The sequence below is a fragment of the Homarus americanus genome, unplaced genomic scaffold (genome assembly GCF_018991925.1).
Source record: "Homarus americanus isolate GMGI-L3 unplaced genomic scaffold, GMGI_Hamer_2.0 scaffold52806, whole genome shotgun sequence".
Classification (NCBI taxonomy): Eukaryota; Metazoa; Arthropoda; class Malacostraca; order Decapoda; family Nephropidae; genus Homarus; species Homarus americanus.
The window spans coordinates 8,416,439-8,442,248 of NW_024720773.1; the positions used below are offsets into that span (position 1 = coordinate 8,416,439).

A 25,810-nucleotide genomic window follows, 5' to 3' on the forward strand; every position below is an offset into this window, starting at 1 on the left:
TGCAGGACGGCGTCAGGTGTATGACTGGCGGGGAGGGGGGAGGGGCAGGGCGGGGAGGGGCAGATCGGGGAGGGGCACATTGTGAGGAGGAGCAGCAGCAGTAGGGAGAGGCAGTGTGGTCTTAACTCAGTCCAGCTCTGATATTGACAACACGGTCTTTATCTTAACATAGCCATTTGTTTGACAGGTAGATTGATCACCTGAAGACTCCCCCTCCTCCCTCCCTCCCCCACACAGATTATTTCACCTGTACAGTATTTGGGGAGATGAGGTTAGGTTGGGTTGGGTTAGGTTGATTATTAGGTTAGGTTGGGTTAGGTTAGGTTAGGTTAGGTTAGGTTAGGTTAGGTTGGATTAGGTTAGGTTGCTAGGTTGGGTTAGGTTAGTTGCTAGGTTGGAGTTAGGTTAGGTTAGGTTGGTGCTAGGTTAGGTTGGGTTAGGTTAGGTTAGGTTGGGTTAATCTCAAATGATATAATCTGGAGGGAGAATAAACAGAAGACAGACAGACAGACAGACAGACAGACAGACAGACAGACAGACACATAAAGTTAATAGATAATAAAACTCTTGATGGGTCAATTACTTGTGGCCACTAGGAGCATTACCAGTAAGCTGTTCACCTATCATGACTCACCTACGACAACTAACCACACATAGAATAGGTGAACGTCCCCCGGCCTCTCACCTACATAGCGTTGTGCACCTGTAATATATATATGACTATACCGTTTATTGTGTGATTGTGCCGTTCTTTATATGACTGTACCACCGTTTATTGTGTGAGTGTACCGTTCTTTATATGACTGTACCACCGTTTATTGTATGAGTGTACCGTTCCTTATCACTGTACCGTTCTCTGTATATGTTCACCAATTGCTGTACCATAACCTCTCTGTTCAGGTAAACAGTACAGTAACATCTTTCTGAAATCACTGAACCTTTATGATACTGTATTATTTTCGGCTATTGATATATTTGACTAACGTAACGTAACCTAACGTAACGTAACGTAATGTACAAGATAGCGTGTTTATCCTGTGTGGAAGGGAGGTGTGGTGTGTGTGGCGGGGAGGTGTGAGGGGAGGGAGGGAGGTGTGAGGGGAGGGAGGTGTGTGGTGAGGGAGTGTGTGGTGAGGGAGGGTGTGTGTGGGAGGGAGGTGGTGTAGGGAGGTGGTGTGTGGAGGGAGGTGTGGTGTGTGTGGAGGGAGGTGGTGTGAGGGAGGGAGGTGTGAGGGAGGGAGGTGTGGTGTGTGGCGGAGATTCATCACCCCAGGATATCCCACCTGAAGAATTGTCACCCTGCTAAACTCTGGGGTGACAATTCTGCAGGTGATCCAGGTGTGGCGTCGTGATGTTGTGGGGAGGAAGTGGTGTGGGGGAGAGGGGCGTGTGGGGAGAGAGGAGGACCAGTTATCAGTAGTGGCCGCCCTCACTGTGGTGGGGAGAGATAAGTTTACAAGAACACTATCATAACCAGTACACCTCCCTCCCACCTACACCCCCCACTCCCACCTCCACCTCCACCTCCCCTCCTTCACCATCACCCCCCACCCCCTCCTCCTCCACCAGTCTCCAAGATATCAAAGTTAGATATGGAGAGAGAGAGAGAGAGAGAGAGAGAGAGAGAGAGAGAGAGAGAGAGAGAGAGATATTCTGTAGTGCTTTCTGGAGGCGCACAAAGACATACAATGGACAGCATATTTCACCTGATGAGTAATTAACCTAACAGAAACCTAACCTAACCTAACCTAACCTAATTTAATTTAACCTAACCTAACCTGAACTTAACTCAAGACCAGGTATATAGCCTTAAGGTGTTCAAACCATCATCAGGTGAAATAAGGTAGGCTCTCTCTCTCTCTCTCTCTCTCTCTCTTCTCTCAAACTACGACTCAAAATATACTCACTAATTTAGTAAGAGTCACATGTCCTACCCATTAGCAGTTGGTAGCCTAGGGAGGAGAAGGAAGAGGAGGAGTAACTGGAGGAGGAAGAGGAGAAGAAATAGTTGGAGGAAAAGAAGAGGAGGATGAAGAGGATGAGAAGGTATTGCATCAGATACATTATCAACATTGTTACAGCGACCACCAGTACCCTCCCACCAGTACCCCCACCACCACCAGTACCCTCTCCACCACCAGCACCTCCCCCACCACCACCAGTACCCTCCCACCACCACCAGTACCCTCCCCACCACCACCAGCACCCTCCCCACCACCACCAGCCCACCACCACCAGTACCCTCCCACCACCACCAGTACCCTCCCCACCACCACCAGTACCCCACCACCACCAGTACCCTCCCACCACCACCAGTACCCTCCCCACCACCAGTACCCTCACCACCACCACCAGTACCCTCCCACCACCACGTACCCTCACCACCACCACCAGTACCCTCCCCACACCACCAGTACCCTCCCCACCACCAGTACCCTCCCACCACCACCAGTACCTCCCACCACCAGTACCCTCCCACCAGTACCCTCCTCACCAGTACCTCCCACCACCAGTACCCTCCCCACCAGTACTCCCACCACCACCAGTACCCACACCCAGCAGGAGGAGGAGCAACACACAGTGGCTGCATAGTGGGCGTGCCAGGCGCTGCAGTGAACTTAAAGAGAACGTGGTGGAATTGATAGCAGGGAAGGGCAGGAGGGGGTCGGGGAAGAGGGGGGTCGTAGGGGAGGAGGGGAGGGAGGGGTCTTACCATGCAGGGGCTGAACTCTCAAAGGTTCCTACGTTATTTTACCTCTTTGGTGTTAGGTAAAAGACTTCAGATAGGTAGGGTACAGTCTCGATGTATTTTGGAAGCCATTTTTTGGGGGGTGGTTTAGAGTTAGTTTTAGATTAGATAGCTCCATTTTTCACTGACCCACACACACACACACACACATTGTTTATTTTAATTCTGACTCACACAAGCTAACATCTGACGGATCTTCTTCACGCTCTCAATCAACGCCAGTCACTCCTTTCACCCTAAATACTAGAAATCCGTAGTTATGTTTACTATCAAGGAGTGTAATGTGGTTCAGTGGTGTTGAGAGGGGTTTAGACGTGTTGAGAGGGGTTTAGACGTGTTGAGAGGTTGGGTTAGACGTGCTGAGAGGGTTTAGACGTGTTGAGAGGGGTTTAGACGTGTTGAGAGGGGATTAGAGGGGTTTAGACGTGTTGAGAGGGAATTAGAGGGGTTTAGACGTGTTGAGAGGGATTGAAAGGTGTTGTGAGAGGGGTTAAAATAGATTGTGAGGTGTTGAGAGGGGTTGTTACAGTGCTTTATCACTACCCTAGCAACCGATCCACGTGTCTGAGCTGTCACGGTTGCTAGGAGACAGACACGAGTGGGCGGAGGTTTGTCGATTGTTGTTGGAGATAAATTTAACACACGCCGCATCTTTCAGCCTCCGGCCCCTTGGAGTGGAGTGGAGTGGCGAGCCTAAACCTCTTACCTCCCCCACCTCTCACCCCATCCCACTCCACCACCACCCCCAGCCACCACCACCCCCCCCAGCCACCCACATTTGTTAGGGTTTTCGTCACCGTTCACCAGTCTGTCAGTTCCTGTAAGCGTCTTGTCGTCACGTCTGTTAGGTGAGACCTCTACCACCCCCTCACCAGCTGTCAGTCGAGGACGTCACCGCGGATTGGCCAGCTGTTGTTTGATCTGATACGTCATTGAGGAAAGCGAGGGTGGGTGGGTGGGTGGGTGGAGACGGTGTAGGAGTGTGGGTGGAGGCTGTGAAGTATGGGTGTGGGTGGAGGTTCTGAGGAGAGGTGTGGGTGGTGGGGTGAGGCAGGGCAAGGCGAGGCAGGGCAGAACATGACATACAGCCCAGCTCCTCCTCGCTAGATCAGATTCAACATACCATAACCATCTGGAGGCTCGTGTACCTGACTACCTGTACCTGGTCCCCTGTTGTCATAATACAGTACTTGGTGGGCAACAGGTATCCAGAGAAGGAACGACGTACTCTGATTGGTTGATCATTCCCTTAACTACCGTGCGAGGACGAGTAACGATCAAAACAAATATGGCGAACGAGACGGAAAAAAAAAATCTAAATTTGTGACTCGACTAAAATAAGATGTATGTCTGTCTTTCCATTGGTTAATATTTACCTCTCCCTCCTTCTTTCCCTTCCTCTCCCTCCTTCCCTCCATCTTTCTTCCTCCCTCTCTCCCTCCCTTCTTCTTTCCCACCTTCTCCTTCCCCTCCATCTTCTCCTTTCCTCCCTTCCCTTCTCCCTCCTTCTCTTTCCCCATCTCCCTTCCAGCGGTGTAGTGGGTGTGCAGCTGAGCAAACACGATCATTGATATTTATTGATGGATTATCTCTCTCTCTCTCTCTCTCTCTCTCTCTCTGGGGTTTTTCTTTGTGCGTCATAGAGAAAGTGGCTTTTGTGTTCTTTATTAAGTAGGTTGAAGTGAGGACAGAAAAGTGCGATAACTCTCTCTCTCTCATCAATCCTAAAACCATCATCATCATCATCAATCACCTCAACTACCCTCCTCCCCCCATTGGTCATTACACCCCCACCCAACCCTCACTATGATAGGGTAACACCACCACCACCCCTTGGCACCCTCTCTGTGTGTGTGAGGGACATGTTATAGTCTGGCACCACCACACACACTACCGCTGGCTGACCTTGGCACCAGTGGCAGTAGTCGTTGGCACTTGGTTACAGTAGATTCACAGGACATCATACGTGTCTTATTTTTGGTCTTGAACTTGGTATAATTACCGTCTTTTTTTCTTCTATTTCAACTGTTTATTCCATTTTGCTTTGTTTTAATTTTGTTTAATTGGTGAATTTTTGTCCCGTTAGTTTGTTGTTGTTAGTGTCAGTAGGAGTAGTAGTAGTAGAAATAGTAGTAGTAGCAGTAGCAGAAATAATAGTAGTAGTAATTGCAGTAATAGTAGCAGAAATAGTAATTGCAGAAGTAGTAGAAATAATAGTGTTTTAACTTCAGAGAGAGAGAGAGAGTGTGAGTGACTTAAGTGCGTCTCAACACCACTTAAGGGAGATTATTTTAACTTAAGTGTATTGGAGAATTAACCTGAGTGTATTAGTGAGTCAGACAGGTGTGTGTGAGTTCTGGGATTAGGTGAAGATTACCTAACCTCCCCCACGAGCTTATTTAACCTGGTAATTAAATATGCTATTGCTATCTTGGTGGTAGGGTTAGATTAGGTTAGGTTAGATTAGGTTAAATCAGGTAAAGTTAGGTAAAGTTAGAGTTAAATCAGATTAGGTTAAGCCAAGTCAGGGATAGATTAGATTAAACTAGGTTAATCTAAATACGAAATAAATGGACATGAGCCATTCCTTGTCCTCACTTAACCGGAGAAAATTGCAGTGTGAAACTTTTAAGACTTCGGGGGGAGGGGGTCCAGTTCCGTGTGAAAATTGTAAGAAAAAGATCCTAGACACGGTGAAATGTTTGAGTGTTTGTGTGACCAGGTGTGACTGTGAGAATTTGCAAGAGTTTGTGTTGTGGTGGTGGGTCCCCTGTGGTGGTGGGTCCCTGTGATGGTGGTGGGTCCACTGTGATGGTGGGTCCCTGTGATGGTGGAGGGTCCACTGTGGTGGTGGAGGGTCCACTGTGATGGTGGTGGGTCCACTGTGGTGGTGGGTCGCTATGGTGGGTCCCTGTGGTGGTGGGTTCCTGTTATGGTGGTGAGCCCCTGGCACGCCAAGGCCGCCTCGGTAATGTAATTTTGTGAGGTCTATAAATGTTGTGGTAATTAGGTAGGAGCGAGACTGAAGCAAACTGGCGAACCGTGAGAGAGAGAGAGAGATTCTAGCCTTAATATCTGATTTATCTAGTCTTAATAATAACCTGCCGTGTTTCTTAATTCCTTCACCGTAAATAAAATCAATAAATAAGTTACTCTCTAAATACCGTTTTCTGTTGTAAATATGTCGAACCCCCAACTTAGGTAAAAATAATTCCCGCCTTCTTGGAGTACACCTCGCGTTGATAATGTTTTACACACGTCCTCACTGGCACCTCAAGTACTCTGTGATAATCTAATTTATTTTTTTTTTTTTTTTAATCTATCGAGGAAATTCTTTAGTTCTTAGTCAGGTCAGGTTGATCAAGGTTACTCCTAGCTAAGTGGGGAGCCGTGAGTGTTTTGTGTGTGTTCAGCGATTCAGATGGGAAAAAATGAACCTATTATGTGGCCAGCTTGAGTTTCTCCCAACTACCAGTAAAGCAATAACTATGGTGTAGTGTAAGGTGGTGTGGGAGGTGTAAGTACTGTACGTAGTGTAAGGTGGTGTGGGAGGTGTAAGTACTGTACGTAGTGTAAGGTGGTGTAAGGTATAAGTAGTATAGGTGGTGTAAATAAGTCCCTCTCTAAGCAGTCATACCTTGGGGTGTCTTTAAAGGTGATTGGGTCCTTGTGGGTGGGTGAGGAGGAAAGAGAAAAACCGGGGCGGGGGCTGAAGTGGGGCGGGGGCTGGAGTGGGACGGGGATGTGAGTGGAGGGGTGAGGCTGGAGAATGAGTAACAACTGGTTCTCTTCAATATTAAGTAAAGTCATTGCCAGATCATTGTTCCCACCTTCTCTTACTCAACCCACAGACGGCCCGCTGCCTCTGACTCACCCCGTGTTGAAAGTCGCATTGTATTATTAAACATTCTGGAGCGTAATATAACTTCTGGGTGGGTAGGTGGGTGGGTGTGTGGGTGGGTGACCATAATATAACCTTTGGGTGGGTGGGTGGGTGGGTGGGTGGGTGACTGTATCTCTATCTGTCATTATTATGTAGTTTATCATGCTTTCACTTTAGTTTTATTGGGGATTCAAGTTACAAGGATAGATTCGGGTACAGATGCAAGTACAGGGACAGATAATGGTACAGTTATAAGTATAAACCACTGATACAGATGTGTCAAAATTACAGTAATTACAACAAAAACCCACTACCTTTCATGTCCAGTTTCTGTCCCAAATTTCCTGAATGACTTGTACTGCTCAACATCTGTCTCCAAGTCCTAATACGTGATTATTTATGTATCACTTAACATGTCTCCAAGTCCCAATACGTGATTGGTTTATGTATTGCCTCTAACATCTGGTCTCCAAGTCCTAATACGTGATTGGTTTATGTACTGCCTCTAACATCTGTCTCCAAGTCCTAATACGTGATTGGTTTATGTATTGCCTCTAACATCTGTCTCAAGTCCTAATACGTGATTGGTTTATGTACTGCTCTAACATCTGTCTCCAAGTCCTAATACGTGATTGGTTTATGTACTGCCTCAACATCTGTCTCAAGTCCTAACACGATTGGTTTATGTACTGCCTTCTAACATCTGTCTCCAAGTCCCAATACGATTGGTTTATGTATTGCTCTAAATATCTGTCTCGTCCCAATACGTGATTGGTTTATGTACCGCTTCAACATCTGTCTCCAAGTCCTAATACGTGATTGGCTTCTATACTGCCTCTAACATCTGTCTCCAAGTCCTAATACGTGATTGGTTTATGTACTGCTTCTAACATCTGTCTCCAAGTCCTAATACGTGATTGGTTTATGTATTGCCTCTAACATCTGTCTCCAAGTCCTAATACGTGATTGGTTTACAACTAGTGACACCAGAACCACATATAATACCTCCATTAAGAAAATATATCCAGGAAATTTAGTACGAGGGAGAATTTAATATTAGTTTAATAATAAATTAAGAAAGATGTGATAGTAATAATATGTAAATCTTTATCAGTAGAGATAAGACTTTACAAATGACGTATTATGATTATTTTTATCTTTGTGATTAGTTGTGAATATTTGATTACTTGATGCTGATAAACACCTCTTGTTGGGATGGCCACTGAGTGTATTATTATCTGTACGACTGTATGACCATTGTAATTTCGTGTATGTCAAGTGTGTACTGTGTATCTATCGTGTATATCAAGTGTGTATATCTATCGTGTATGTCAAAATTATGTATATCTTAAATAGCTGTATTTTTTTGACTTAATTTATGTATTTTGTTATTTTTTTGTGATCTGGGTTTTAATTGTTTTTTTCTTTCTCTGTCTACAGGTAAGGCAGGAGGTGAACTGGGGGACTGTAGGAGCGGGGTAGGGCTGACGAAGGACCTGGTTTGTTGACATATATTTACATTGGGTATTCAAGAGTTGCTTAAGTGGTTGACCCCAATTTGACATCCTCTTCCTTTTCCTCCTCCTTTGTGTGTGTGTGTGTGTGTGTGTGTGTGTATGTATGTATAGAGGTAGATCGGCGGGACTGCAACTGTTATCTGATTAAGGTGGTATGTACTCTGAATGTCCTCAGGTCCCCGGGTACACACACGCACACACACACACGCACTCACACAAACACACACACAGGTGAAGGGAAAGGTTGTGGGTTGGTGACTTTCGCCTTTCTCTTTCCCAGGGAGTGACATTCACGTGTTTTTGTTATTAATGTCACGCAGGATGCTTCTCCTACCCCCCCCCCCCTGTCACCTAGTTTGTTGACATCATAACTACAGCCATTACGCTTGGTCTGTTTTCTCTATAGTCTACCCTTCACCTGCTTACGTTTTCTATGATGTCTCCCCCTTTGTTATTGTGTTGTAGGATAACTTACTTAAATGTTGTTATGGTCAAGTTGTTACTAAGGATGTGGTTATGTCATAATTGTTAGTGTTTTATATAATTTAACATTGACCTAAGTTAAATGGCAATGGTATGTTTTAATTTAACTCATTTCGTATTTTTATTTAATTTTGTTAGTTATTGTATTAATTGTTTTACTTGACTTGTCTGGGGATACGGTGTTACAAGTCACGTTTCTGTGTAATTCTTTTCATTTTTTATTTTTTTAAATTTTTTTTTAGTTTATCAAGTATTGGGGGTCATTGGGTGTGTTCTGGTGATAGTGGTGGGGTAGGAGGTGGTGATGTGGTGGTAGAGGTGGTGGTATTGGTGGTAATAGTGGTTGAAGGGGTTGTTGGTGGTGGTGGTAGTAGTAGTAGTACTGGTAATAACTGGTGAACATAACTAATAAGGTGTTGACGACCACACGAGTTTCCCAGCCTTTCACCACCACTAGCAGCTCGTGTAGTGATGGTGTGTTGCAACCCGCCTGACTGACTGCTTACTGACTGACACTACTTAAGGGTTTAGTTCCGGGGTTCATGGCTGGTGTGTGTGTTAGAGAGAGAGAGAGTGGGGGGGTTCTAGGTTCTTTTTAAGTAAAGTCTTGAAGGAGGGAAAGTGAAGCCTTGAAACACGTAAAATGAAGCCTCGAGATAAAGTGAAGCATTGAAATGGGTAAAATGACGCCTTGAATGGGTAAAATGAAGCCTTGAATGGGTAAAATGAAGCCTTGAACAGATAAAGTGAAGCCTTGAAGAAGCCTCTATTTTGTGTTGGTTGTAGAGAGTGAAACAAATGAAGCCTTGATGTTAGTTTCCATCCTGAGGGGGAGTAGTTCCTGACGAGACCTTGGAAGGCTTCATTGTGGTAGTGTGGTGTGGTGGAGGTGGATTGTGGTAGTGTGGTGTTGTGGAGGTGGATTGTGGTAGTGTGGTGTGGTGGTGGTAATGTTTTATGGTGGTAGTAATGTGTGGGGTGGTGGTGGTAGTGTTGAGTGTTGATAGTCATGTGGTGGTAGGTGGTCGTCATGTGATGGAAGGGAGAAGCGAAGGTTGTCCCAGTTTCCCGACCCGCCAGGAAATCCTAACCTGTTTCTTACTGTCTTGCATTTCCTTAATAATAATAACAATAATAATAATCCATAGACAGCTATAAGACATAAATAAATAGATAGACAGACATACGGACATAAATAACTAGACATAATCAATAAAGTTATCAGATATATCCTCATGGCTTCAACATAACCCCCTAAGTGAGACAGCCAACCAGTGTGTGTGTGTGTGGGCCTTCTGTTAGTAGGTGGATGAGGAGGTAGAGCCAGGATGGTGTAACATGTGCTCAGTTTTTCTGTATATATATATATTTATATTTTTTTTTGCATGGTGAAATATGTTGCCTTCCCACAGCTGTGAGTATTGAGTCTGTGTTGCGTGTGTATTGAGTCTGTGTTGCGTGTGTATTGAGTCTGTGTGTGTGTGTGTGTTGTTTTAGCTGATTCGTGTTGTGTTGTGATATCTAACTGTTAACTGGGAGGAGGGTAGGTAATTACAGGTGACTTGAGGTAACTGTTTACTTGAATGATGACTGTTAACTGTTATTATTGACACCACCCCACCCCACCTACACCCCCCTACCCACACCTGTTGCTCCCCTCGGTAATTTACATACAGGTACAGGTAAAGTTATAGATAAACTTAAAGGTATTCGTGATCAATACGGGTACAGGGAATTATAAATACAGGTAGAGTAATGAGTACAGGTAGAGTTATGAGTACAGGTAGAGTTATAAGTACAGGTAGAGTTATGAGTACAGGTAGAGTTATGAGTACAGGTAGAGTTATAAGTACAGGTAGAGTTATGAGTACAGGTAGAGTTATGAGTACAGGTAGAGTTATAAGTACAGGTAGAGTTATGAGTACAGGTAGAGTTATGAGTACAGGTAGAGTTATGAGTAGAGTTATAAGTACAGGTAGAGTTATGAGTACAGGTAGAGTTATGAGTACAGGTAGAGTAGAGTTATGAGTACAGGTAGAGTTATAAGTACAGGTAGAGTTATGAGTACAGGTAGAGTTATGAGTACAGGTAGAGTTATAAGTACAGGTAGAGTTATAAGTACAGGTAGAGTTATAAGTACAGGTAGAGTTATGAGTATAGGTAGAGTTATGAGTATAGGTAGAGTTATGAGTGCAGGTAGAGTTATGAGTGCAGGTAGAGTTATGAGTACAGGTAGAGTTATGAGTACAGGTAGAGTTATGAGTACAGGTAGAGTTATGAGTACAGGTAGAGTTATGAGTACAGGTAGAGTTATAAGTACAGGCAGAGTTATAAGGACAGGTAGAGTTATGAGTACAGGTAGAGTTAGAGGAGTTGGAGCACACCAGAGTTATGAGTACAGGTAGAGCATAGGGTGAGACAGTCTACAGGTAGAGTTAGGAGTAGAGTTATGAGTACAGGTAGATAAGAGTGGAGCATACACCACATGAAGACATTATTAGGTGTGACCTCCATGATGGTGTGGTGGTGATATTCTGTAGCCACACCACTTCTCTGGCACCCAGCCTGAGGTAACCCGATCTTCCTCCTCCTCTCACTCCCTCTCCTCCTCCCCCCCTCTCTCACAAACTCCCTCTCCTCCTCCCCCCCTCTCTCACAAACTCCCTCTCCTCCTCCCTCCCTCTCTCTCTCACAAACTCCTACTTCTCCTCTCTCCCTCACTACCTTCTCCCCCTTATTTTCTACTTCCGCCTTCTCCCCCACTTTCTCCTCCTCCTTTCTCACTTTCAGTTCTTCCTCATCCCTCTCCTCCTTCTCTCCCTCATTCACTCAATCTCTTATTTCTTCCTTTCTCCCGTCCTCATTTCCTCCTCTTCATCCAGTAGTTGAATTTGAAACAGATTATGGTTCACCTGATGATTAAACACACCAGTTTATTTCACGTGAAAACCACCCAAACGTCAACTTAACTTAACCTAACCTACTGTAACTATACCTACCCTAACCTAACTATACCCACCCTGACCTAACTATACCTACCCTAACCTAACTATACCTACCCTAACCTAACTATACCCACCCTAACCTAACTATACCTACCCTAACCTAACTATACCTTCCCTAACCTAACTATACCTACCCTAACCTAACTTTACCTTCCCTAACCTAACTTTACCTACCCTAACCTAACTATACCTTCCCTAACCTAACTTTACCTACCCTAACCTAACTTTACCTACCCTAACCTAACTATACCCACCCTAACCTAACTATACCTTCCCTAACCTAACTATACCTACCCTAACCTAACTATACCCACCCTAACCTAACTATACCTTCCCTAACCTAACTTTACCTACCCTAACCTAACTATACCCACCCTAACCTAACTATACCCACCCTAACCTAACTATACCCACCCTGACCTAACTATACCTACCCTAACCTAACTATACCCACCCTAACCTAACTATACCTACCCTAACCTAACTATACCTACCCTAACCTAACTATACCTACCCTAACCTAACTATACCTACCCTAACCTAACTATACCTACCCTAACTTATACCCACCCTAACCTAACTATACCTACCCTAACCTAACTATACCTACCCTAACCTAACTATACCTACCCTAACCTAACTATACCTACCCTAACCTAACTATACCTACCCTAACTTGGTTGCACTAAGGTGGTTAATCTTCAGGCATAATGAGCTAAGGTGGGGCTAATCTTCAGTATTAAATAATGAAACAGATAAAAGAAAATAATGATTTGATAATGATGACGACGAAGACACAACAGAACAGAGAGCATGGTGGTAAGGACTGACAGCAGTGAGACAGGCAGTGATAACTGGTTCATTATCCAAAACACGAGAGATAATAACATCCTGTTTGTCGTGGGTGTGAAGCTGTGTTAGGGTGACAGTTCAGTTCAGTGGTTCAAATTTAGTATGTTACTAGTGTGTCAAGCTGGGAGGGGAGGAGGAGAGAGGGGAGACACAATTCACTATGCCCAATTTAAACTTGAGAACATATACCAAAATATCTTTCTAGTACATAAAGGTTCTGTAAATAATAATACTATGTGATTTTTAAACCCCCCATGACCTGCCTTTAATTATTTCTTGATGGTCCTCACTTGGGTAATTCCTCCACCTATTTGTTTTGTAATTCTTACTCCAGGATAGCTCAGTTTTCCCTACCTCATTCTCGGCAAGCTTTTACAAGGCCTTGCGTAAATCTTATGGCACAGTGGACGTGGTGAAGAATACAGTTAGGTGCAGAAACTGATGGAGAACAGACTGGGTTTCTGGAGTTCATAAACACAAATATCAAGGGACTTTGTGAAGATGTACAGTAGTGGATTATATACAGAGTGGGTCTAGTATTTGTACCCAAAACATTGTATAAACATACTCTCTAAATACACTCTGTGGGGGCAGCCGTCGTCGGTCCTAAAAATATAAAAGCAACTTTTTCACTTTCTAACCAACCCAATATAACAAACACACACACACACACTCTTTCTCAGTTGTGGAAACAGGTGTTGCCAGAACCTGTCTTCATCAAATGCTGCGATATGAGCCGAGACGGTGACTTGCTTCATCGTGGGGTCCATTTAAAGCAGGGCCTCCCTGACCTAGCCAGCTAGTGGGGTTGTGTCCAGCCACCATTGTTGGCGTCAGACTGGAGATCAGTATGATGTGATGATAATGTTGTCATCCGGAGTACGAGTCCACACTAGGAGTGGTTGTTTTGGTTGCTTGTGGGGCTCATTGTTGGAGTTCCCAACAAGCTTTTGATGCCATTAAATGTGCACTAGACTTGCATGTCAAACCCATTCCATGACAGGTTGTGTCTCTGAGAGAGGCCAACTGTACAGGAAGGCAGGCATAACTACCACCTAAAGAGTAGTTAGTGGGAGCTTAGTAGATTGGTTATGTATCTATTTATAGTGGCCTTCCTAGAGTCTTGCATGACTACACAAGATCCTTTTGCCGTCGACTTCCATGTCGATCTCACTGGAGGATCTGACACTGGATACAATGTTACAAGACAGTTGAGCCAACTCTCATATCCTCCCTCACTACATATTTGCATGCCCTAAGACCTCCTCTTACAGGTCCCCAGCTGTCACCGACACATCATCCCTCCCTGACCAAATTTCCTCCTCTTAAGAGACAGGCCTGGCACTTGGCAACATCGGGGACCTGCCACCCTTTGCCGTACACTGATGAATTGTGTAAGGAATTCTCCCTCCTCACACTCATTTCCTTTCACTATATGTAACTGCTAACATAATCCATGACTCTTCAAGCATTTGCATCCTTAGTCACATGAGTCAAAGAAGGCAACCATGAATTCTGCATGCTTCCCTATTGGTCGCTGTAAATGCTTTGGCGCCACACCTTGCACAGGATGTAAGGGGATGCCCAATAAACTAGCCCGCATGCACAGCAAATATGAAAATCTGAAACCTACAAGGCAAGTGAAAGTGTCCAGGAACTCAGTGTTTTGATCGTTGGTTAGTGAGATGAAGGAAAGGGTTTTTGCCTCCATATAGAATATTCCCATTTTTTCTCTAGGTGACACATGGGCCAAGCTTGCAGATTTCAGTGTCAAATATGGTATTTGTGTCAGTATATGTATATATATATATATATATATATATATATATATATATATGCAGGTATATATATATATATATATATATATTGTATATTTGTTGTGTAGTTACTTAGTCGCAAGTGGGATTCGTCTTTGCATATTTTTGGTGTTTTGTATATTACTGTACATCTCAGAAGATGGCTTAAGTGAGGAGTGTGTTGGTCCACAAGGGAAATGTTCCCATCCGCTTTTGATAAGTGTTGTGATAGTCTCCCTCCCCTCTCTCTCAAGAGATGCATTTAAATATGTATACAGTACACCAAAAATATACAAACAAGAATATCATGTGCAGTTGCACGTGGGATTCTTCGTTATATATTTTTAGTGTACAGTATCCAAATTTAAATGCATACCGGTATATTCCATTGCAACAATACAGTACTAGAAGGGCAGCCTTGTTTAAGTAATGGGTCTAGTGACAATTGTGCGTAAAGTTTTAGTTTGCTCGGTTAGTCTCTACTACGACTTTTCTGTTTAATTGTCACATGTTTGGCGCCAGCAATTCTTGGCGCACCAATATCTTTGTGTGACCTTGTGAACGAACCACCAGTGTTTGTTAAAAAAACTTGGCTGTTAATTTTTTTAATAATACTGTATTTTACTGAAGGAGAGCTGTTGTTTTGCACCAGGCAGCTGGTCCATACATATTTGTGGCATCCAAGTTTGTTAGATGGATTAAACAAAACAAAACAAAAAACATGAAGATCAGCGAACTGTTGCAGGATTATTGAATTACATCATCACCGTTTGATTAAATTTTAACCACATTAGGTATATTAATTGCAAATAAAATTTTTTCTTAATATGAATCACAAACACCCTTGTTATGGAAATGTCTAAATCCACATAGCACCATCGTCATAGCATACACCACCTACCACCTTTAATATTACCTCACCTCTCAGAGCAACGTCAGACGGTGATATAGAGCCTCGTGATTAACAGGTGTACGTACCTGAAGTCGGACCATAACTACTGAGCGATATATCCGACGTTTTGGTTCCAGATTCTATTCATTTAATCATTACCTTATAGAGGATCGATGATATTCATGCATTTGCAGAGTGCACGTGGAAATAATTCATGTGGCAAATGATTCGGAAACAACGAGACTGGTTTGAATTTCCAATCGCTAAATGTGGTCACCATCCTGTTTAACTGTGTGTGTGTGGGGGGGGGGGGTCACATAACAGACTACCTTTACTATATTAGACACATTGAAAAGTACTGTTGTAATGAAAGGAAGTTATTGAAAGAATCGAGCATTACATATCTGGGTTTGGTGGCCACAAGTACCTGTAAACTGTTAATAATTATACTGTACATGTATTCTAATTGATCATATATTTAAAAGTAAAATATTCTTATCTTCTAGACATTGCTCAAAATAATACACAAAAAAATCTGAAATGTTTAGGAAATGTAAATAATTTGGGAATTAATGTAAGTTATTGTTTCTTCCAGATTAAGAAAAATCAGCAGCGAGCTGTTATGATCCTTGAGAGTAAAAACATCCCCTTCGTCGCCATTGACATCACCGACCCCGGCCAGGAAGACTCAAAAGACTACATGAACGAGAATGCCAAACCAAAGGGAAACAACAGGGTTCCTATGACTCCACAGATCTTTAACGATGCTGAATATTGTGGTGTGAGTATCAAAAACCTTATAATTTTGTGGTGCAAGTAACTAAAACTGAAGGAGCTGGATTTCTTGGTTCCAGAATTTCTTCACTGCTCTGTAAAGTAATCTGCAGTGATGCACTACATTTCACCATGACATAAGCAGAACATGTATATCATTTACAGGGTGAGGATATTTGTGTACTGTATTAGTAAAATTAGGCATTAAAAGTTGTACTTTATGTTTCTTCAATATTTTCAGGACTTTGACGACCTGGACATGTCCAATGAAACTGATTCACTTGGGGAGTTCTTGAAACTAACCGAGGAAGAAAAGAAAGGCATCAAGATTGGCATCACTGGCATCCTCCCTGAAGACAGAGCGAAGGCAAAGCAACAGAGTGAAACACCACAGTTGACCAATGGTGTTTCAGCTAGTCGAGAGGTAGGGGTACACTAACCCAGCCAGCAGTAAGCCTCAGACGTGGAACACGCAGCCACACATCGACCTGGGGTCATGGTGTTGTTACCACACATGATTGCCTGTGTGGTTGTAGGGATACATTACTAACAAAGCTTGCAGTAAATCTCAGATGTAGTCATGTGTCCAGCTGGGGCTTCAGTGTTTGTACTGTACATGTGTGTGGTTGCTCTGGGTTAACAACACGAATGCCAGTACTGTGGATATGGGATTTCGAATTTTCATACATACTGTACTAACTATAACAAACTACCATCTCCAAAAATTACCCAGATAGTTCCTTGTATGTAAATTTATATAAATATTTTTTTTTTGTACTCTTCATTGCACTACTGCATAAGATTGTTCTGCTCAAAAGATCATTGTACAGTATATTGTATATGTATAATCTCCTCAGTCATCACACCTAACCATCATTAGTTACTGACATATTTGGCTCCTCAATGCCTCAAAATAACCGACTTATAAATAATTTTGACAGTTTTTCAGTCGAGTTGATGCATTTGAATGTAGGTTGCAGGAGAATATTGTCTTTAGTTATCCAACAATTTAGCACCAGTTCCCTACTTAATAATATTATGTATGTAAGGTTTTCACATCCATATTTAACACAACTTAATACAAAATGATTCAGATAAATCTTAGATTGGTTTGGATTGTCTTGTAATTTTCCCTAAATGGAAATAAAAAAACAAGGAGCATCCAGCTGTATCCTGTAGTTAACCATATTATTCAGGACAATAGGCCTCACTTGTGAATGAGCTTGGTATTTTGGCATGGTAGTTTTCATTGATAGATTTAGCATCATCTGTAGAATAATAATTAACAATATCCTAACCATGTTTGTGTTTTGTCCCAATACATCAAAACATTTGTGATACTGTATTTAATAATATGAATCCCCTCAAACATCAACCATTTGCTTATGGATAGATGTTGTGTAGGATGTGGTGGTCTCCCATGTAATGTGTTTCTGTCTGTATGCTGACAGTTTTGTACTCATTAACTGTAATACAGTATTGGCCACAGCCTCTCTTCGGAAATTGCTTAACAGCTCATTACAGTATTGCATTAAATACGCAGCTACATGCATTTTATGTTTCAGGTGCACTTGCTTTTTTCCAAGTACAGTACTGCTTAATAAGAACAACTTTAAACATACAGTCTACAAGAGCGAGGGACTATTTTTCTTGCCATGTTTTAAATGCATAAGGAAGCTCTTTACATGTTAAATCTCAAAGAAAAAAAACCTTAGTCTTTATTATACTGTACATTTAGACCATAGGCTACATATACCCAGAGAATACAGTACAGTACAGTACTGTATATAGTATTATAACTACTGGAGCCATAATCCCTCATCTTTACAGTAATGTTTTTTTTTTTATTTGATCAATTGTAAACTGCAGAAAATAGAATCTAACCGGAGGATCACCCTGTTGTTGAGAATTATTCCAATCAGAAACTACATGAGGTAAAACTACATGTAGCTACAGATATTACATAACAATAACAGTATACGATGACTACTTAAGGTTACATTATATAATTATCATACCATAAACATCTACTCAGTCATTCATTATTAACCTGCTAACAAAGGTCAAAATAGAGGACCTATTGCTTTCTTGCACAGTTAAGATTGGGAAGCTGTAAGTCTAGGTAAATTGTTGTTGTTGTTTAGATTCCAAGCGTTGAGAGAACAAGGTTTGGTAAAGAATTTATTGGCAGTGAGAAACATACACAAGATAACTTCTGTAAGGAGTTTGTGTTGTCCCACATGAGAAAATGTTTGCTAATGAGGCAATTTTTTTTTTTAAACAATTAAAATTATTCTCTTCTGACAATCAGGTGGGCAGCAGCATTTAAAATTATTCTCAGAACACAACCAGGTTTGGCATGGGGCAGATTCATTAAATTTAACGAGCTCCGAGGCTTTACTTAATAATAGATGCTGCTGCGTTTTCTCATGTAGAAGCTCGTCCATGTCCTCTATATACGATAGAAGACCACCCTATCCCTTCTTCCCAATACATGACATATTATTCCATCATGTGAACTGATATGTAAAGAGCAACATCCATACTAAATCATAGTCCCTTCTCTTTGGATCAACTGTTCTTGAGAGTTGTGTTTAAGCTATGGACAATTTCCTATATTTAGGTGGATCAGTGAACTTGTGTAAAGAGGTTAGGTTAAGATTTTGTCAATATACCTGTATGTATTAATTACAATTATGAGTAATACTTCTATGCTTGTCACTGCAATATTCAACAGGCTAACTAACTCATTTTCACAACTATGAGTAATACCATGTACTTCCATGCTTTAATGGTAACAGTGTTTAGTGAAATTTTTTTAATAACTTTAAAACCAAATAAAGCACAACTCATAAGTAGGATTTAATGCGTCATCTGTCTATTTTCAGTAAACCAAAGTCATTATCCCGTCTTGAAATTCCCAGTCACTCTTAACTTATTAATGTATCAGCAGAAAATATTAAATTATAAACTTTTGTGGAATGCACGAATGGTGGAGTTTAGCGTTATTTATTTATTTATTTATTTTTTAGAACTGGTGGTACAGATTTAAAATTGCAGTTGTAATATTTTAACGTAGATTGTGAATTGTTGTAAAAATATTGCGTCTTTGCTAGTACAGTATTTCAAAGTAAATAATAAATTAAGTTTCTTTCATTGAAACTCACATCGTGGAGACGGTTAATAAGAATAATTAATACTTATAACCTCTTGCATTCATGAAGTTAACATTACTCTAATATCATCATCATCCCATTCTTTAACTTGCCCTGATTTCCTACCCAGTGTTATGGCCTCTTTTTTAGGTTATCAAATATAGCGACTTACAATAGGTACAGTAGTTCCTTTTGTAAAACCTCCCAAAAGTACATCTAACTATTATTACACTTGGAAGAACATCTTGTGTGAGTGAGGTGATGGTCAATTGGATGAGAAGTGTTGTATGGATATAAAGGCCCTAAACTATTTACAATAGGTTGAGGAAAATTGATAGATCACGGGGCTCGAGATTATCCTCCATAAGAACTATTTCATCCTCACAACATGTGACAGCTGTCACCTGAGTGTAGTAACTGGTTTACTGGAAATAGACAGCCATTGATAACAGCTACCTACAATAAAGCTTTAAATCACATAGTTAGGTATGGCATAGTTTGTGATGTGGAGAGTTGGATCTAATACTTTAATGACAATTATAGCTAAGCATGGTAATTTGATTTTCAACTCCCTAACTCCCTTCATTTGGCTTTAGTCTGATGAGTATCGAGAGGTTTTCCACTGATCGGGTCCTACATTTACATGTTAACAATCAGTAGGTTAAGAGATAATATGTATGTATCTGTAATTTTTGTCTTTGTAAAAATATATTCTGCATGTATTTATTCTTTTTATTATAGTTGTAGTAATAAAGCATTATCTGTAGACACTTCATTAACACCTTTCATTTACTCTGTAGAATTTTGACCTAACAGAAGGAAGTTTTCACCATGTAAAGCACTAATAAAATTAACCAACTTATATCTAACCATGAATTCAGATTTTCATTAACTCTTTCGATAAGATTCAACCAATAAACTAAAATTCCATGTGGGTTTGAGAAAGGTTTATTGATTTTATAGAGCTTAAAGAAATATAGTGAATCCCATGAGGAAAATGTGTAAAATTATGATGCTTTCCTGCTTTTATGATCTGTTGCTTCATTACAAGATGCTTGGTTGCATTGGTTCCACATTGTTAGCTTAAAGAAAAAACCTGCTTTTATATGCCAAATTTTTTTTTAGTAAGAATGTGTTTTGAATTAAGTTTATCGTAACAAGGCTTTTGGTAATGATCGACTTAAATAATGGGCAAATCTTTGGGGATAAGACTTTAAGGAGAAATGAAGGACTGAGCATCAAAAAAGCCTGTATATACAGTACTCACAAGAATCAATGTGGGGTTTCTGGCTTAAATGTCAAAAATGTGAAATTTATGTACTGGGTATATATATAAATTCAAGTTTAATTTAAGTCTGAATATCATGAATCTCCTGGAGGTGGGGAGGAGCTCAGAATGTAGACAGAATTCACTTACCTACGTATATATGAGTGAAGAGGGATGGGAAGTAACAAGTTTAAAAGCTTAAGCAAATAATCCAGAGGTAGAGACAGGGGAAGAAGTGACTGTGTCCCATTTTTTCACTTGAATATTTTTTCTAGCTATGTAATGAAATATAAATATCCTCAAATGTTCAATAACCATAGAGAGAACACACACACAAAATAATAAATTAGGCTTCTATGAAAGTAACTTGAAAATATGTATAAATTGTATCATATTTGAACCACCATTCAGTAAACTAAGGTGTACTGTATGAAACCAACAGCCGAGCTTGAAGGTAAGCTACTTAGACGTTCACAAATTTTCACTCTCTCTCTCTTTTATTTCTTTTGGGTGAATATGGAATTGAACAAGCCATGTTTTATACTATACAGTATATACATTCTTACCTCACTTAGAGCTTAACCTGGAGGGGGGAGAATCTAAATAGTGCCTCAGAAGTTAAAAGTAAACACTTGCTAAGGAAACACACTACTACAGTACTGCCACTGAGAAATGTGTCAATCATGCTCCCATCTTCCAGTTTTGAACGCTGCCCACCATTGATTGTGTTTACCTCATTATGGTGTCTCTCTCCAACTTATTTTTGTGAGCATTATAAAAAGACCTGCAAGTGTTAGTGCTGGAAATGTGACAGAAGTGTAAGGAAAAGCATCACTATGGATATGAAATTGTAGATGCTAAGATAGGTGAGTCGTGCAATACACTTCTTTTATCCTCTTCACCAATGATCGGCTCGTTAGTAATAATAGTAATACAAGTACTAGCTATGTGTTACTATCCACTGTACTATTATTATTATTAGCTCTTATTACCAATGCCTAAGGAATCCCTCTTGTATTCACTCAAACACAGATTCAATTAATATTCACTTCTCCGGGAGCACATCCAGGGTGCTAAGTGAGGTATGAGCGTAATTAATTAATGTTAGGTGTTGGAAGTTATCTGCGTGAAAACCTGTCATATTCAAGCAAGAAGGAAGTTTCAGCCCTATACAAAAAAATAAATGTTGTTCTAGAATTTGGATGTAATGTATGTACGTATATACACGTCTGCAACTCTCAGAGACCTTTGGTTTTAGTACGAACTTGAAACAAAAATTTAATTTGGGAAGAATTATGTCTGTGATAAAAAAAAGAATTGCAATGTCACTATAATGAGAACTGTGATCTTGATATATAATTGAGTTGTATTATTGATACTGTACAGTATATAACTGATGAAACATGACAATAATGTTAAGAGAGTGACAATTGTAGATAAAGTTTATTTATCATGTATGGGAAGACTTAACACCCAGTGCTTTACTTTATCCTAGTTATTTAAATTAAATTCTTCACAGAATGGAGCGCAAGAAGCCGCTACGGAAGCCACAACTGAGGCAACAGAAACACCAGCAGAGCCGGCAACAGAAGGTAATGATTTTCTTTCAGATTTTCTGATATACAGCATTACAGTATACTGGCAAGGGTTAAAATAATGAGGGCAATTTTTAAACTTCATTTCACAAAAAAACGTTCATAGAATTATTTCTACTGATAAAGGTATACTCCTCTATACCCTTCAATTTCCTCTGATTTGCAATATCATTTACCTCCTGGGCAACTGTTCTTGATACATTTGATTCCAAAATGCCCTTCAGTCACAGACGAAGGACTGACAGATGCTGTGGGAGACAGAGATGGGGAGATAGAAACAGAGGTAGCCGAGGGTGAGGAAGCAGTAGAAGAAGATGTAGGAGGAGGAGAGACAGCTGAAGGTGAGGAGCATGAAGCAGCAGAGGAGGAGAGTGAGAAGGAGGCAGAAGCTTTTGCTGAGGATAAGGAAGTAGCAGCAGATTATAAGGAAGCAGATACGGAAGGTGGGGAAGAAACATTGGATAAAGTACAGACGGAAGATGATGACGCTGAAGGTAGTTCGAGAGAATGTTTAACATAACATGTGGAAGAACACTGCAAACCTCCAGCTTCTGTAGTCTTAACTCTTCAGTATTAACAAGACTAGTTTGCATGGATTATTTTCAGGTGGAAGGAGACAACTTAGCGCTCTTATATGGGAATGTAATTCTCGTGTAGTGATTGCAACTTTCAATAGTACTTGTAATTCTTCTTTACATGTAGTACTGTATTGTGTAATTGTTTCGGAAAATACTGCAGACTTCAAATAATAACTGGACACTATACCATGATGTCGGTGATCTTTGTAAATACTGTACTGCAGAGGGAACCTTTTCGCTAGTGTCTGTACATATTAGAAAGCTCGTAGAGATTTATAAGTACTGTACTGGTAATCTTTTCTTTTCATCTTCTTACAAATAACATCTTAACATAAACTCTGAATACTATTTTAATAAAACATGATTTTAGACAGTACATTTCTTGCATATTGACTATAAAACTAGTCAAAATATAAAACAAATTAATGTAAATGATGGTACATAATGGCAACGTTCATTAATAATGGTACTGTATATTGTAGCAAGTACCGTATTATTAATTGTATACTTTACTTAATGTACTGTTTAAAATCTCTTAACTTCCTAATAATCCACTTTTCAGTTAATTAAACTGAGTAAATACAATAATTTGCTAAAATTAAAAATACTGTAATAGTGAACTGATCTCACTCAACAAATTTAAAAGTTATATTAAATGCATTCATTAAATCACCATTAATTTAGTTTTACTTCAATTAATCTTTTGTTACTTTTCCTCTAATTCAAAGGTTATTTTATCAAGGTTCACTTATAGATACTGAACCCAATAATAGATCTGGGATGTTAGACGTATATAAACTTGTGCAATTCTAAGTTACTGATTCTTGTAATGAGCTTTAAGGAGATAGTTCCCTCCCAGTTATTATGGAATGTGTAAAGTTATACTATACACACCTTGAATTGTTTGTGTGAGAGAGAGAGATAATTCAAAGTATGCATCCATTAATGCATTACTCGCACATCTAAGAAACATCCTTTACATTTTAACAGATCTGTTACTCTAATGTGCAGATGAATTTACTTTGTAACTTTACATTCCAAGTTCACTGTACTGTACTTACTTGACACAAGAATACTGAGTTCAAATTTGTTGCCTTGTACACTTTAGCTGCGTACAATGTTTTAGTTAACATTACCAGTTGATATCATCAACAAAACACTGACCTCAAGAACTTGCACAGCCCAATACCCTTGTGTCAAAAGTATTGCAAAAGCATCATACTGTACTGTACTGTATATTCATGAAGCCATCTGAAAATCATTGTTTGGGAAAACTACTTTACGTAATATTTCTTACAACCACTGATATCTAATGTACAATATGTATAAGTATAGTATTTTTCTCTATTTTAAATATATTTATCTAAATGCTCATATTTAAATTCTTTAAATAAACTTAATACTGTATTACAGAATATTTTTTTTAATTAAGGTATACACTGTGATTAAAACCAATTTATTCTAAAAAGTACGTACATTAAAAATTTCCTGCACGATCTGATTAGGAGTACAAATAGGTTTGAAAATATATCTCACAGTTATCCTTTCCATTTCAGCATAAGAGAGTGGATATGGAAATCCTTGAACAAGCCTTAACATTCAAGAGAACCAATGACCATGTGAAGATACTGAAAGGGATTCTTGGCAACCCAGTGGTATTTATAAGCTTGGAAGAAGTTCAGCTGGTGATATGACCTTACACATGGCGTTGCAATGCCTGAATTCCCTCGCAAAAGCAGAATTTTCAGTTATGTTGTGTGATGGCAAGTGTCATCATCATGTACTGATTAGCTGGTACTTTGGCTTAGGTTACTTCTTGCATCATTCTGGAATTCCAAGTTAGCCTTACTCAGGGGGCTTGTCAGATACCACTGCCTATTATTGCTCACAACCTATTCATTCTTCAATGAAACTGAATTCCACAGCATCTATGGGGATGCTAATGAAGAACCTATTCATTAATTTTTTCATTCACCAGCCCATTTCACCCTAGCTTGCATAACATGTGATCCACTGTTATTACCCCAGAGCTTCAGCATGTTCATCTTAGAAGCTATGCACAAGATTATCAATTATCTATTAAATTTATATAATTTTTTTTTACATTATCCACTTCCTTTTATATTATCCCTTGACATGCTGCGTCACTGCAAACATTGCTTAAGTTGTACATTTTTCAAAATCTTATATTTAATTAAACCACATTGGCACTAGGTAGATAGACTTAATGAGATTTGCTCTCTGTGCATCAGTATTAGTATCACAACTAGTTTTAGCTCCTCATAAACTGTTTCTACCGAATTATACTGGTGACATACAGTACTACGTATACAATAGCATTATTGAGCATGAATAGAGCAAGAAAATTTTGTACTGTAAGGAAAAAAAGTCCGTATTATATACAAGTGATAACAATTATTCCTTGAGGTACTCACAATAGTGAACATTTTATCAATTTGTCTCAGTTGTATTGTTCAAGGATTAGGATATTTTATCCACATTGTTCAAAGACTATTGATGTACACTATATCAAAGTCTTACATACATGGATTATAATATAATTTTTAAAGTTATCTATAATACATATAAGATCAAGTTGATGATGTAATAAAAAGGAAGTGCAATATACCACATCCTGTGTGTTGTGACAGGTTGTGAAAAAGTGATGATGTTGAGAAAAAAAATTGATTTTTAGTTGCCATATGTTTTTCCTTATGTTTGATATTTCATGGTCATTATTCATAAATAAATATCATCCAAGTAATTATGATTTACTTACATAAGTGTGCAACAAATTTATACTGTTTCCTATTGTCTTTTAATTTTTATTTTTTAAGCTGGAGAACATTTCTCACTTTGGTGCACAGAAAACTTATTTTTCATTTTGGTGCACAAGAACCTATTTTTCATTTTGGTGCACAGGAAACTAAGTCAAGTTCTTTCGTTTACAAGATTACTTGTTATTATCATTGTTTCTTCCTTGAGTCCTGTCTTTACTCCCATGTGATAATACCCAGCAGTCTGATCGCTTACACTGGACAACATATCATTTCCGTGGCATCAAATAACTGTACGTAATGGGAGAATAGATAAACCTTTCAGTATGCAAGCGGCTCCAAGTGTTGTTTTGTCCAATATGAAAGTGCTTCCTGGGCTTTTATAATTTAAAATACAAGAAGCTAGGAATCTTCCAAATTGTATGTGAATAAGTGAATGTACCTGTTTTACTTTATAAATAAAATTGAAAATGATGGTCAGCACTTT

General features: G+C 39.9%; 1 protein-coding gene across 2 annotated transcripts in view; it reads left to right on the top strand.

Annotated features, from left to right (window-relative positions):
- Positions 1 to 25,799, top strand: part of LOC121861011 (SH3 domain-binding glutamic acid-rich protein homolog) — a 47,374-nt gene extending 21,575 nt beyond the window's left edge. The window contains exons 2-6 of one of the 2 annotated variants that reach the window (XM_042358460.1): positions 15,773 to 15,958; positions 16,193 to 16,375; positions 21,893 to 21,965; positions 22,193 to 22,462; positions 24,103 to 25,799. In XM_042358460.1, coding sequence (XP_042214394.1) covers positions 15,773 to 15,958; positions 16,193 to 16,375; positions 21,893 to 21,965; positions 22,193 to 22,462; positions 24,103 to 24,107 — 717 coding nt within the window. In that variant the 3' untranslated portion in view covers positions 24,108 to 25,799. The remainder of the gene's footprint in view (positions 1 to 15,772; positions 15,959 to 16,192; positions 16,376 to 21,892; positions 21,966 to 22,192; positions 22,463 to 24,102) is intronic. The other variant, XM_042358461.1, reaches the window with a different exon arrangement.
- The last annotated feature ends 11 nt before the right edge of the window (positions 25,800 to 25,810 follow it).